Source organism: Nymphaea colorata, chromosome 13 (genome assembly GCF_008831285.2).
Source record: "Nymphaea colorata isolate Beijing-Zhang1983 chromosome 13, ASM883128v2, whole genome shotgun sequence".
NCBI classification, from domain to species: Eukaryota; Viridiplantae; Streptophyta; class Magnoliopsida; order Nymphaeales; family Nymphaeaceae; genus Nymphaea; species Nymphaea colorata.
In genome coordinates, this window is record NC_045150.1 from 7,330,417 (window position 1) to 7,343,586 (window position 13,170).

The 13,170-nt window shown below is 41.7% G+C and overlaps 1 protein-coding gene across 1 annotated transcript; it reads right to left on the reverse strand.

Moving 5' to 3' along the window:
* Nucleotides 1–10,091: 10,091 nt before the first annotated feature.
* Nucleotides 10,092–12,694, reverse strand: LOC116266836 (leucine-rich repeat extensin-like protein 4). The gene has a single exon (XM_031648255.2). The coding sequence runs from the start codon at nucleotides 12,655–12,657 to the stop codon at nucleotides 10,417–10,419; it is 2,241 nt and encodes a 746-aa protein (XP_031504115.1). The 5' UTR covers nucleotides 12,658–12,694; the 3' UTR covers nucleotides 10,092–10,416.
* Nucleotides 12,695–13,170: the final 476 nt, after the last annotated feature.

A 13,170-nucleotide genomic window follows, 5' to 3' on the forward strand; every position in this document is an offset into this window, starting at 1 on the left:
TTGGGGTTCCCAATGTTGACATTGGATAAAAAAAACTCGTAAGTTCTATTGATTACTTACCCTAACCCTTACTTAAGGGAGATTAGGGCACAAAACGTAATCACATTGTAAACCAGAAAGATATTAAAAATGATTAAAAAACTGTCGGGTTCTTTAATATTCAAAAAGTTGCCTCATCGTCAACACTCCTCAACACTCCTCCTCAAGCTGGAGCATAAAGGCTGCATGAGTTGTAGAGGCTACTCCTCCTTGAACTAAATCACGAATGTAATGACAGTCCACTTCTATGTATTTAGTTCTTTCGTGAAAGACGGAGTTATTTGCAATATAGGTAGTTGTCCCGTTATCACAAAGCATTGTCATAGGTAGTTGAATTGGAATGTCAAGACTTTCAAGCATAGATTTGACCCACGTCATTTCTGCTACCGTTTGAGGCATGACCATGTATTCTGACTCAACATTAGACCTTGTGACCACATTCTTGGTTTCTCCATAAACTGACTCAGCTTCCCTACTACGAAACAATATCCGGTCTTGTAACTGTGACAAAAAGAAGTTTTCCAATTAAAGATCTATACGCCTTCGATTTTACAGTTTGTGACTACTCATCATGTAGGTGCAATCGTGGATTCATTGGAATGGTGGTAGGTTTTGCCCCTAACATTCTTGTTTCTTACAACAAGTCTAAAATGTATTTCCTTTAAGAAAGAACTATTCCTTTCTTACTACGAGTCACCTCTATTACAAGAAAATATCTCAAGTGTCCAAGATCTTTTATGACAAAGTACTTATGAAGAAAATCTTTGGTCTCAGATATACCTTGTTTATAGTTGCCGGTTAGAATAATATCATCAACATATACTGCCAAAATAACCATACTCAATGCTCCCTTTTTAACAAACACTGAATGATCAAGAGGTGACCTCTGGAATCCAATATGTGAGACAACATCAGATAGTTTATGAAACCATGCCCATGGGCTTTGTTTTAGTCCATTTATGACATTCTCAATTTGCACACCTTCCCACACTCCCCCTGAACCTCGAAGCCAGGTGGTTGTTGCATATAAACCGTCTCTTCAAGATCGCCACACAAGAATGCATTTTGACATCCAATTGATGCATCGGCCAGTCATAGTGAACTGAAAGAAAGACCAAGAGACGAATGGTGCCTAATCGGGCAACCAGTAAGAAGGTGTCAAAGAAATTAATACCATAAGTCTGAATATACCTTTTTGCAACCAGCCGAGCTTTATAGCGTTCATAGGTCTCATCTACATAGTATTATAGTATTTGACAGTATACCAATTTAGAGTCAATAATGTCACATCCTAAAGGAGGAACAACAAGGTCCCATATGTGACATTGGTGTAGAGCATGTAGCTCCTCTTCCATAGCCTATAGCCATGGAGGGTCTAGTAATGGTTGCTGATGACTTGTCGGGACAGTATGATTAGATAGGACATTAATGAATTGGTGCACCTTCCCACTAACATAGTCAGAGGTTAACAAACTGTGAAATGAGGTGGATGGTGCATTGATGTTTGCCCTTCCATAAGGAAATAGGGAGATCCTGCGAGTCAGAGATAACTAGAGGAGCTTCTGAGCAATCAGGCGCACTTATCTCATGAGAGAATGGTGGAGGAGAGCCATGTGAGAGACCTTGTCATTGAGAGTAAACCAAAGGAGGATCTAAAAAATGATTCTTGAGTGGTGATGGCGGACTTGGAAGGGACATGAGCGGGAAAGGTGGGATTGACAAAAGACACTGAGGGAGCCTTTCAAAGCATGAGGTAGTTGGGCATGGGAAATATGGATGAGACTCAAAAAATGTGATGTTCGCACTGACATACTCTTTTTGAGTGACAGGATTAACACACTTATATCCTCATTGGTTCTTGGGATAACCAATGAAGATACATTTTTGGGCTTGGGCAGCAAGTTTATCTCGCTTTGGGCCAAAGATATGAACAAAACACGTGCAGCCAAATACACGAGGTGGAATTTGAAACAATGGACGATCATGGTAAAACATATGAATTGAAATTTTGTTAAATGAAGATGGTAAGCGATTAACAAGATAACACACAGTTATGATCGCATCTCCTCAAACATAAGATGGTACATGGCTCTGTAGCATGAGAGTATGAGCAACTTTCAACAAATGTTGGTGCTTTCTCTCTGCAACCCCATTCTGTCTCGAAGAATGTGGACAAGTGAATTGAGAAACAATTCCATGTTTTGAGTAAAATTGTAATAGATTGGACAATTTGAATTCCAGAGCATTGTCATTGCGAACAGACTTAATAAAAACTTCAAATTGAGACTTTATTTCAATAATAAGATTTTGAAGAATACATATAGCTGCAGAGCGTTCATTCAACAAGAAAACCCAACTAACACGAGAGAAATAATCAACTACGACAAGATAATACCAAAATTTAGACCTGATAGTCGTACAGCTAGGCCCCCACACATCGACATGAAGTAAATCAAACAAACTATGACTTAAAGGACTTAGACTCGATGAAAAACTACTCTTAGTGTGCTTTCCAAGTTGACAAGCTTCGCAGTGTAGTGATTGTGACAGAGAAAGTTGAGAAAACAAGTAACAAAGTTTTGACATTGATGGATGCCCAAGTCCAAAATGCCACTGAAGAGTGGTAGGTTTGAAAGGGACTGAGGTAGCAACTGTACCCAGGGGCTCAAACAGAAAATAGACACCTTGTTCCTGGCCTCCACCAATCATCCTCCCAGTTTGCAAGTCCTGAAACCAACACAAACCAGTGAATAAGTTTGGTTGACTCCAAAAATGTTTGGAGGTTGTAGAATCAATTATCCATGAAATACCTGGATTTTGGTCTATATAGTGGTGGAAAAAGTGGAATCACCTACAACTGTAGAAGCCAATGTAGAAGAGCCAATGTAGAAGAGGAGGCTTTCTGAGCCAACAATAATTCATACTCATATTTACTGATACTAACTGCAATAGATTCTGCACTGTTATCTTCAACTTGTTAAACCTTTGGGATATGAGCAGAATCTTGAGTTGTGATGCCTCAAAGTCTCGATTTAGCCTGGCGATTAGGCGACCATGTTTATTTCAGCATATATCTTCTAAATGTCCAAGTTTTCCACAAAAAGTGTATTGAAATTTACCATGTCCACCTCTTGAACAACGACCACCTATGCAATGCCCCAAATGTTTAGTCTCGTATCGAAGATTGTGAGGAATCTTCAAGGGTTTATAAAGGGGGTCATTGATGAGAAGATTGTTCTAGTTCCTAGTCTTTTCAGGGTTGGAACCGAAACTGCTAAGGGGGCGGGTTGGGATCCATCGAACTAGGGGCCCGAGCCCTGGAGTGGGTCGAGTTGTTATAGTAGTATCAAAGCCGGTTTCAACACTCAGACCTAGGGGCCCACACGCTCGGACGCGTGTGTCTTAAGGGGGTTAGATTGTAATGCTCCAAATGTTTAGTCATGTATCGAAGATTGTGAGTAATCTTCAAGGGTTTATACATGGGGTCATTGATGAGAAGATTGTCTTGATTCCTAGCCTTTATATGGTTGGAGCCAAAACTGCTAGGGGGCGGGTTGGGATCCATTGAACCAAAGGCCTGAGCCTGGGAGTGGGTCGGGTTGTTATAACCTATCCCTCTATTGAAGTCATGCCCACGGCCTCTTGAGACCTTCTAATGCTGAAGAGGGTGCTTTTGTTGAGGATGGAGAGCGAGTTACAGCCAGACGATTTAACCTGTTAAAGGCCTCAGCAAAGTCTAAAATTTCAACCCCAGTCAACTGACCCAGATAAAAAATTTTGTGGCCATGTGCTTCTCAAAGTGAGTTTTGTAGCATGACTCACAAGAAGCTTCAAGTCTTCTGTAGGTTGATTTTACTAAAGCAAAATACTAGGCAAGTTCTAAGTCACCTTGTTGCTTCAACCTGCAAAATTTTGCTCATATTTTTGTCATGAGGGTAAGTTTGCTTTAAAAATTCCCACATATATTTGGTAGAAGTATAATATGCAATAGTAGGAGTGATGTGTCCCTGCATGCTATTCGTGACAAACAATTCTGTAATCTTCATCCCATGTAGAATATTTTTCTGACTTAGTTAGGGGTTCCTCCTCCTCAATAACATGTTTCTTGCTATGCCCCTTAACAGACATCATAAATACATGAGACCAGATTTCATAGTTTGAGCCATCTAACTTCACAGGAGACCCAAATGAAAGGAGATTCCCTGATATTTTATAAAATAAAAGGAGATTCCCTGATATTTTATATTTCCCTTGCGTATCAGTTGTAGTATCCACATTCTCCATAGTATAGATTAAAACAAAATATCTGCATACTTTACGTAAACCAAGAATAATATAAACGTGCATGTTGATAAAATTAACGAGCAATAGAATCACTCGACAAACTTTAGCTTTTGTGTATTAACGTGCAGGCAGTAGAACATCTACACCAACAGTCTCAATATTACGAAATTGTTACCATATAACTTATGATCATGTCCACGAATGTACTTCACTTAGCAGTCCTCCACTTGGCTGCTTTGATCATATAACGTCATCAGTCCATAAGATTTTAGACGACATAGACTCCCACACAGCCGCACCACTTTTTTTTTTTGTTGATTTCTATGACTGGAGTCTATTCACGCATGTTTCTGAGCATGAAGAAACTCCTTCACACACTCTCCTTGCATATCGTAGTAGGCCAGAATAGATGGAAGAGGAAAGGAGGAGAGGAGGTCACTGGATGTCTGATGGTCGCCGGCTTTCTGCAGGGATCACACCGTAGGCTCTGATACTGTGTTGACGTTGGAGGAAAAAAAAACTCATAAGTTCTATTGATTATTTACCCTAACCCTTACTTAAAGGGAGAATTAGGGAACAAAGCATAATTACATTGTAAACCAAAAAGATATTAAAAATAATTAAAAAACTATCAAGTTCTTTAATATTCAAAAAGCTACCTCATCATCAACACCCAATATTTATAAAATTCAGTATCCGGCATTGAAAAAGAAGACGGCAATGAAAGTTCTGATACCCATACTAGTCCTAGTTTCAATATTGTTTCTAGGGTAAAAATTGGTGATTTTCAATTCTAGATATTTTCTATCTAGATTTTGATCCCGCCTTATGGGCCTGCTAGCTTTAACAATAGAAATATTAGGCTCTGAGCATTGTCTTCTGCACTACGTGACATAGATACGTGGGTTTAGCTCACGTACCCACTCCGACGCCGACACGCGGATCCGAGTACGGAACGTAGGTGGGTACGGGTTGGATCGGATTTGGGTCAAACCCGATCCAAACCAAAAAAATAAACCTGACTTTATCTTGAACAACGTTGAGCTCTCCACTTCACTAGCAACGATTTCTGCAGCAGAGCAAGTTTGACAACTATGGCTGGCAATGATGACGACGTCCAACGACCCACGGCAACGTCTGGTGGTGTCCAGCGGCAGCCAGGTAAGTGTTTTTGTTTTTCCTTTACGATTTTAGAACTTAGGGTTTCATGTTCTTGATTTGGGTTTTTTTTTTTTTTTTTTTTTTTTGGATTTGCCAATTTGAGGATGTTTCTGTTTGAAGATTGGACGGTTAATCTGTCGATCTTGATCCTTAACTCTTGTTCAATACCAGGACAAATTTTTTTGTTTTAGATTTGCCGATTTGGGGATGTTCTGTTTGTGTTTGTATGATTTTTCCTGTGTATGATTTTCCTGTTGTAAAAGTGAATTATTATCATTTATTACAAAATTTTCAAATTTGTTGTGTTTGTAGCTGTAAGTATCATACCCGCACCCATGCTTGTGTGCCTAATCTGCTACTTTAATCATGATCATTCATGATGTACTTTAATCATGATCATTCATGATTACGTTAATCTTGTGTGAATAAGCTTGTGGAATAACACCCAAACAGAATGAAACTGCTTCCATGCTTGAATTGTGATAGCCTGTCCTCTCCCACCTCTCCATCGCTCCCATGTAACCTTGAAGAGTAGACTTCAACAGCACTGCCACTCTAGTTCGACCATCTTTAGACGGCACAACCACATGTATATTGATATGCGCCCCACCAATCTCCCCACAACATTTTGTTTTCAACCGGTTGTTAATAATCTGTGTGTCTGACTCTATACCAATGTCTATTCATGAAACACTCCTTGCAGTGCTCCCAGGCCTTCTCCCCGGTAGCCGCCATTTGAGTTTTGCTTCCATGTTTCCTGTCGCCTCTCATTCTCCAAAAGAACGAATGATAACATGAAAACGAGTTTTCCAGCATTCTAACAGAGTTTTGTGCTTGGATTTACATTTAAACCGCCACACTATTGCGTCGTGAATGGTTTGTGAGAATTTCTTTTTGATCCCAAACTTCTTCAGGATGTAGGATGCATTTCCAAGTATCCTCTACGACACTGCACTGGAAAAGAAAAAAAACAAAGTGTTCTTCGTTTTCAATTCTTCTTTTGCAGTTGTTGTAACATTGAGACGCTAGGTGCATTCCTTCTTTTTAGGATCTATCATCTGTAGGGAGTCTTCCTATTTCAACAACATATATAGTTCAACAAGATCTTGGGGTTCCCACCACTATGCCAAAATGTTAATCCTCCATGGATGTTCCTGCTCTTTGATTCTAACTGCATTCCATAAGGCTTTTCTAGTGATGTCCTGCATGGTGCTACTCGTCCAAACCAGCTTATCATCGCTTTCCAAACTGACCACCAGAACTCTCGATGTTGTTCTCAATCTATTTATCATCTTAAATAGATGGGTGTCATCACATTGCATGATGCACCTGAGTCCATTTCCCCTTCGTCCATGTTAAAATCAAAGAAAAAGCTATTGGTCGTGTTCACTTTGAGGCGTTCCTCCAGCTATCGCATGCAGTCATTTTAGGAACACGGCATGCTTATTTTGTTAATCTTTTACATTATTTGCTTCTTGAATCTACTTATATAAAACCTATTCCTGAAGGCCAAACTCGAATTATACAACGATAGTTTAGTACTTTCATTGCAGATCTGAAATTCACGGTGATATGAGATCCTTAAGATCTCAAATCTATGGATTTATGATCGAAACCCATCCACGGTTTTTAACAAGTGAAATCTTAGATTAAATCTTAGATCCATGGTTTTTAACATGTGAAATCCATTTTATTGATGAGGTTCGTTTAAACATGACAGCTTCATATTTAAGGTCGGATGCTATCAAACCTTAAGGTCAAATGAACGAGTCCGAATTCAACCTGACAACCAAACCCAAAAGCTCAATAATAAACACGCTAGGTTTCCTTATCGATGTGACTCATTCTCCCGCTTTGAACTGTTTTTTTTTAATAAATAATAATAATAATAATAATAATAATAATAATAATAATAATATTGACAATAATGAGAGAGAGGGGCTCAGGCTTTATGAAAAATGCCAGCACCCATGTGAGACCCGTACACCTCACACCACTCGCGTCCTCATGACAAATTTTACGACGCAGGCCCGCATTTTTATTTTATTTTTCATACTACGATTCTTCTTTCCCAAATTTTCAGTTTAGCCCTTTTACTTTTTTATCAGCTTAGGGAAAAACGTACGTAGAAAAATATTCTGCCGTGAGCGTGCTGAATGAGAACTGCTGATTGTTGTGGCACATAGCTTACATAGCTTAGTAGTTAGTATGCGGCAATCTTGAGGAAAAAAAACTTCCGTATTTACAAAAGATCAAAAAAAAAAAAAACTCTTTGCAGGCATAAAAAGAGTTTTCCCCACCTTCAGCCAAATTGCTTACTGCTAAAAAAAAAAAATTCTTTGAAAGAAGGTGGGGACTCAGTTCTACCAAACTCATTCTTTAAAAGTATTTGATTTTCATAAGCAAGGGCAAAAATAGGTGGGGGCTTAGTTTTACCAAACTCATTCTTTAAAAGTTTAATTTAGAGATTAGACTTGAATGGACCTTAATCCAGTTTAATTTAGTGGTTCGAGTTTCTTTCAAGACACTCGAGTCAAGTTTGAGCTGACTCAACTTGGCTCGATGAACGGCCCTATCCCCATAAGTAGTTGTTAACTTTTTTACAGAATACATCGAACTAATGGATCATCTCTGTTTACCTTGCAATCGGAAAGGGGATCTAAGTTGCATATGAGAACCGATGGATCTAGAGGTAATAAAGCGTCTGAAAAAAAAAATAATAATAATTTGGGTGTCCCATGAGCGTTCCGCAAAATGAGGACAGGTGAGTTGTGTCACCGTCACTCCTATTTCCAGTGCAAGTGGAGACAAGAGCCGCAGCTTCACGGAAGCTCCTACCATGTCATTCACGTGACCAGTCGACGACAGAACGAGTGCTCAGCCACCATACTCTCTCACCCAATAATTTGGATTATATATATACATAAACACAAATAGATTTTCTGTTCAAATTTAAATAAAAAAAAATCCATTAGTTTTCAAAACACACCATTTGATGCAATGCATCGGATAATCATGATTAGAGGTTGAAAGATTTTAACTTTTATATATTTATATGTCCTCTAGCTATCCGTTCAACATTTCAGCTTTTTCTGTTATTATATATAGGAAAATTGATTAATGACAAAAGCCAGACCTTGGAAATTATTGATGAAAATTATTTTAAATAAAATATAAATATTTTATTTTGTTTATAAATACTAATCCAATATAAAATATGGCTTAATTAAAGTTGTTTTGCATAATTCTCATTAAAACATTATTAAGATCATATCTATTAAGTTTGGGCTATGCAAAAAAAAAACAATAAAAAAAGTATTGTACATGAAATAATTTAAATATCTTCTCTCTCTCTCTCTCTTTTGGCTGTATTTACAAGGTTTGAAGATAAAGGTATGAAAATGAATTTAAATCGCTCTCTCTCTCTCTCTCATGGCTGTATTTACAAGGTTTGAAGATAAAGTTAGGAAATTAGAGTTGCCCAAATTGGATAAGTAGGTGAAAAGTTGTTATTCAGCGAAATCAAGAAAAAAAGAAGCATTCTCAAGTGTCCCCAGTTTCTCTTGTGATGTAAGAGATGCATTCAATTTTCTGTCAAAATATTACTTCCGTTTTTCTCACCATAAAGTTGGACGTGAAACCCAGTTAGTGGCTGTGGCAGATCTTTCTTTTCCCTCCCTTCATCGCTCCTTTTTGCCTAATAATGGAAGAAGCGACAGCAGCAGGGAGTCAGCTGGAATGCACTAAGAGAAACAACAGTTCCCCAATTGTAAGCTTCTGTGTGCTGAGAATCTAAAACCTTTTGACACCCTTTGGCGTATAAGAGGTCTTCGAACAGTGTTTAATTTGTCAGATTTAATAAAGAACTCTGGATTCTGCTGTCCATCAAATTCTAGTTTGATCTGCAATTTCTGAACTGCGGATCTCATATCTGATTAATGGCGATCAAAAACTCAAAAGAAGGAGGGATCCTTCTACCGCATCCAATGCGGCCTCGCCTTAACTACTGTTATAAGAATTATAAAATTGAAAGCAAAGTTAGCTCCATTGATCTAGCACATGACCACTTTATTTTTTGGGTCTTCTTTTTTTGGGGAGTGTTGGGCGCATGACAGGCATAAGCTGTCCTTTCTGCTCTTGTTTTACCATTTTCATTGAACGCCGTTGGACGGGAGGCACGAGGATCTTCGATTCCGGCAGGCAACAAGCCAACAACCTTCTGATTCACCGCGCTGCCTCTTGACATCTTCAGTTCAACCTCCGGTCCTCCGGCGTGGGACGGCCGAGGCACAGAGTCAGAGTCGGAATTTATTGACTCTGCTTTGATTCAAGAAAAGAAATGATGGAGGTTGGTACCCCCCTTGAACTCCTTCCTTCGCGGAAAGAAAGCGGTGTTGTCTGGAGGTGGGGAGGCTACAAATCCCGAGTATCATCGTCTTCCTATTCCGACACTCATGGATTTGTACAGAGAAAGAGAGTATTCTCTGTGGATCCTTCACTTCACAGTTCGGACAGTTACTGTTGGAGGAAAGGTTCACGCTTCCGCCAGTTGAGTCCAGACAAAGGAAATTCGTAGCTCATGAACCAATTTGTTGTGACAACAAAAAGAGCATGAAACCATTTAATACATTAGTTCGTGCCCCAACATAATAGTTTATCTGATCAAACACTTGATAGTTGATACAACATTGGGAAAAGAAAAAGAGATTTCAAAATATTTAATACAGATTTATCGACTAATAGCACAAGCTACACACGCAACAGCGCCAACACCGATTTACTAGATGGGAAAGGGGAGAATGGAAGTCATAGTAGATCCTAATCTCCTTGTTTTAGGAGAGAAAGAGAAGGCAATCTCATCTCTAGAAAGATCAAAAAGACCAAATAAACAAAAGAATGTTTAATGCAAAAAGTGGAGATGGGAGGGAGGGATTAGCTATGATTTTCGTACGGGTAAATGGGTGGTGGGGGAGATGCATATTGAAATCCAGACACCGGCGGCAGGGGCACGTTGTGGTACTCCGGCGAGGGTGGTGGTGGTGGTGGAGGGGAGTGAAGTAGAGGTCGTGGCGGTGACTCGTATGAGGTTGGAGGTGGGTAATGTGCCATTGATGGAGGAGGAGAATAGTAGGGTGGGCCCTCTGAGGACCTTCCCGGCGGCGGTGGTGGATGATGGTTGTGTCCCGTGGGTGGCTGAAGATACGTAGATGGAGGCGGATGGCGATGGTGCTCCGCCGGTGGCGGTCTCTCCACTGCTGGTGGTGGCGAAAGATATGTAGATGGAGGAGAGTGGTGGTGGTTCTTTCCCGGCGGCGGCAACGGAATATACGGAGATGGCGGAGAATGTTGGTGGTGCTCCGCTGGCGGAGGCAGATATGTAGATGGAGGCGACTGGTGATGGTGCTCCCTTGGTGGTGGAGTGTACGTAGATGGTGGAGAATGTTGATGGTGCTCCGCTGGCGGAGGAAGATATGTAGATGGAGGCGACTGGTGGTGCTTCTCTGATGGCGGCGGCCGTGCAGATGGAGGCGGGTGGTGCTGCTGGTGCAGTGGTGGGGGTATTTTCACTGTTGGTGACGGTGGAATATGTGTAGACGGGGGTGGATATAAATGGTGCTCTGCTGCTGGTGGCGACGGAAGATGGGTCGATGGAGCTGGATGGTGGTAGTGCTCTGCTGGTGGCGAACCCACCACAGCCGGTGGTGGGGGTGGAAGAAGGTGTGCATACGGAGGAGAATAGTGATGGTGCTCGACTGGCGGCGATTGTGGTGATTGGTGGTGGTGATGTGACTCGGAAGGTGGTGGGCGGTAAGGATGTCCTGTCCCGCCCTTTGTTGGGGATGGTGGTGGTGATACAGTTGGCGGAGCCCATGACTGTGGAGGCGGATGAGTTTTTGCACCGGGAGAAGACTCCGAAGATGGCGGTGGTGGTGGCGACGGGGTAGGCGGAGGTGGGCTGGGAAACTTTGAAGGGTTAGGCTTCGGAGGGGGAGGTGCTGCCCTTCTTGGTGGCAGCGACGGCGCACCAGGGTTTACATGACCACCACCAATGCTGCAGCCAAACTTGCTGCAATCGACCCTCCTTCCAACCACCCTTGCGCACTGCCCAGGCGGCCGCTGCGCCGGTCTCCACGGGATACAGTTTTCTCCATCATTCACTTGCAGCGACTGCCTCGCCAGGCACTCTGGTGGCTCGCCAGTGAAGTAATTGCCGATGAAGGTGAAGTTCTGGAGCGCCGGTAGTCTGCAGATATTTCCCGGGATCGATCCGGTGAGCTCATTGTAAGCGACGTTGAGCTGCTCCAGCTTCTGCATTCCCCCAATCGTTTCCGGCAACGTCCCCTGAATCGTGTTGTAGCCCACATCAAACACAGTAAGCTGTTTCAGTTCCCCCATTTCCGGCGGTAAGCATCCCGTCAGATTGTTATTCAACATTATGATCTCGCCAAGAGTGTCGCCCATCTCCCCAATGCTACTCGGAATGCAGCCGTGCAAGTCGTTGTTGGCAAAAACCACGACGGACGCCGGAGAATTTCCAAAATTGTGCGGAATGCCGAACTTGAACCGATTATTGTTCAAAAAGATAGCATCAAGATCCTTGTCAAAGAGCGCAGGCGGGATCGGCCCCTCGAAGTCATTGAATCGGATGTCCAAGAATTTGAGCTTCGGGAGATCTAAAACCACCTTCGGGAATGGACCAACGAAGCGGTTGTTGCTCAAGTCCAGCTCAAACAGACGGCGGAGGTGCCGGAAAGAGTTCGGAACTATTCCGCAGAAGCGATTCGAGTTGAGATGAAAAAGCGCGAGATCGGTGAGGAGGCTGAGCTCGTCGGGGAGGTAGCCGGCAATGTCGCCGTGGTTGAGGTCGATGCCCGCAACGACCTGGAGGGAAGGATCCGAAGGGGAAGGAGCACAGAAGACTCCAAAGTAGGAGCACACATCGGAGCCAACCCAGTTGGAAGTGAGGTTCTCCGGGTCTGAGAAAATGGCTTGCTTGAAGGCCTGGAGGGCAATGTAGGCTTGCCGGAGGCTCGGATTCGCGAAGGTGAGGCGAGGATCGATCGGCCTGGTCTGGTGGGCACAGCCCTCGCCGGAAAGTTCAGCAGAAGTGGTGGTGAAGAAGGTGAAGAGGATGAGGAAGAGGACCCGCAGGGAAGCAGCAGGAGGCGGCATGGCTGATTCACATGGGGAGAGAGAGTCTTTCTTATGAGTGCGGGGTTGTTGTTTATAGCGGTATCGTTACAGTGATTCAAATTTTCGAAATTGATTTTTTTTTCTCTTTTTCTATTTACATGAATTAAATTAATTTTTTAATAATTATTTTTATTAATTTTCTGTCACCAAGAGTACTGTGGTATTTGTTAAATAAAAGCAGTGGGACCAACTTTTTGTTCACTTTGAATCAAGCAAATGATCTGTGAAAAAAAAAATCGCGAAAAGTGCAATCTGTAGTTCTTATTTTCAAAAACGTGTCTCACTTTGTTAAATTTGCAGATATGTACTGAACACAACTGTCAGATGCAACATGCCAGTTCTGTGATCTTGCAAGTAAGGATTTTTCTAAACAACTAGTTAAATAAACAGTACGTATTTCACAATAATTAAACATTTTTATCGTCACAAGTAAAATGTCATAATAAACAATTTTTGACTTGCATGAAACCCCGAGCTTTTCCAAATTAGGTT

Coding starts and splice junctions, on each gene's coding strand:
- LOC116266836 (XM_031648255.2), bottom strand. CDS start 12,657: ATGCCGCCTCCTGCTGCTTCCCTGCGGGTCCTCTTCCTCATCCTCTTC.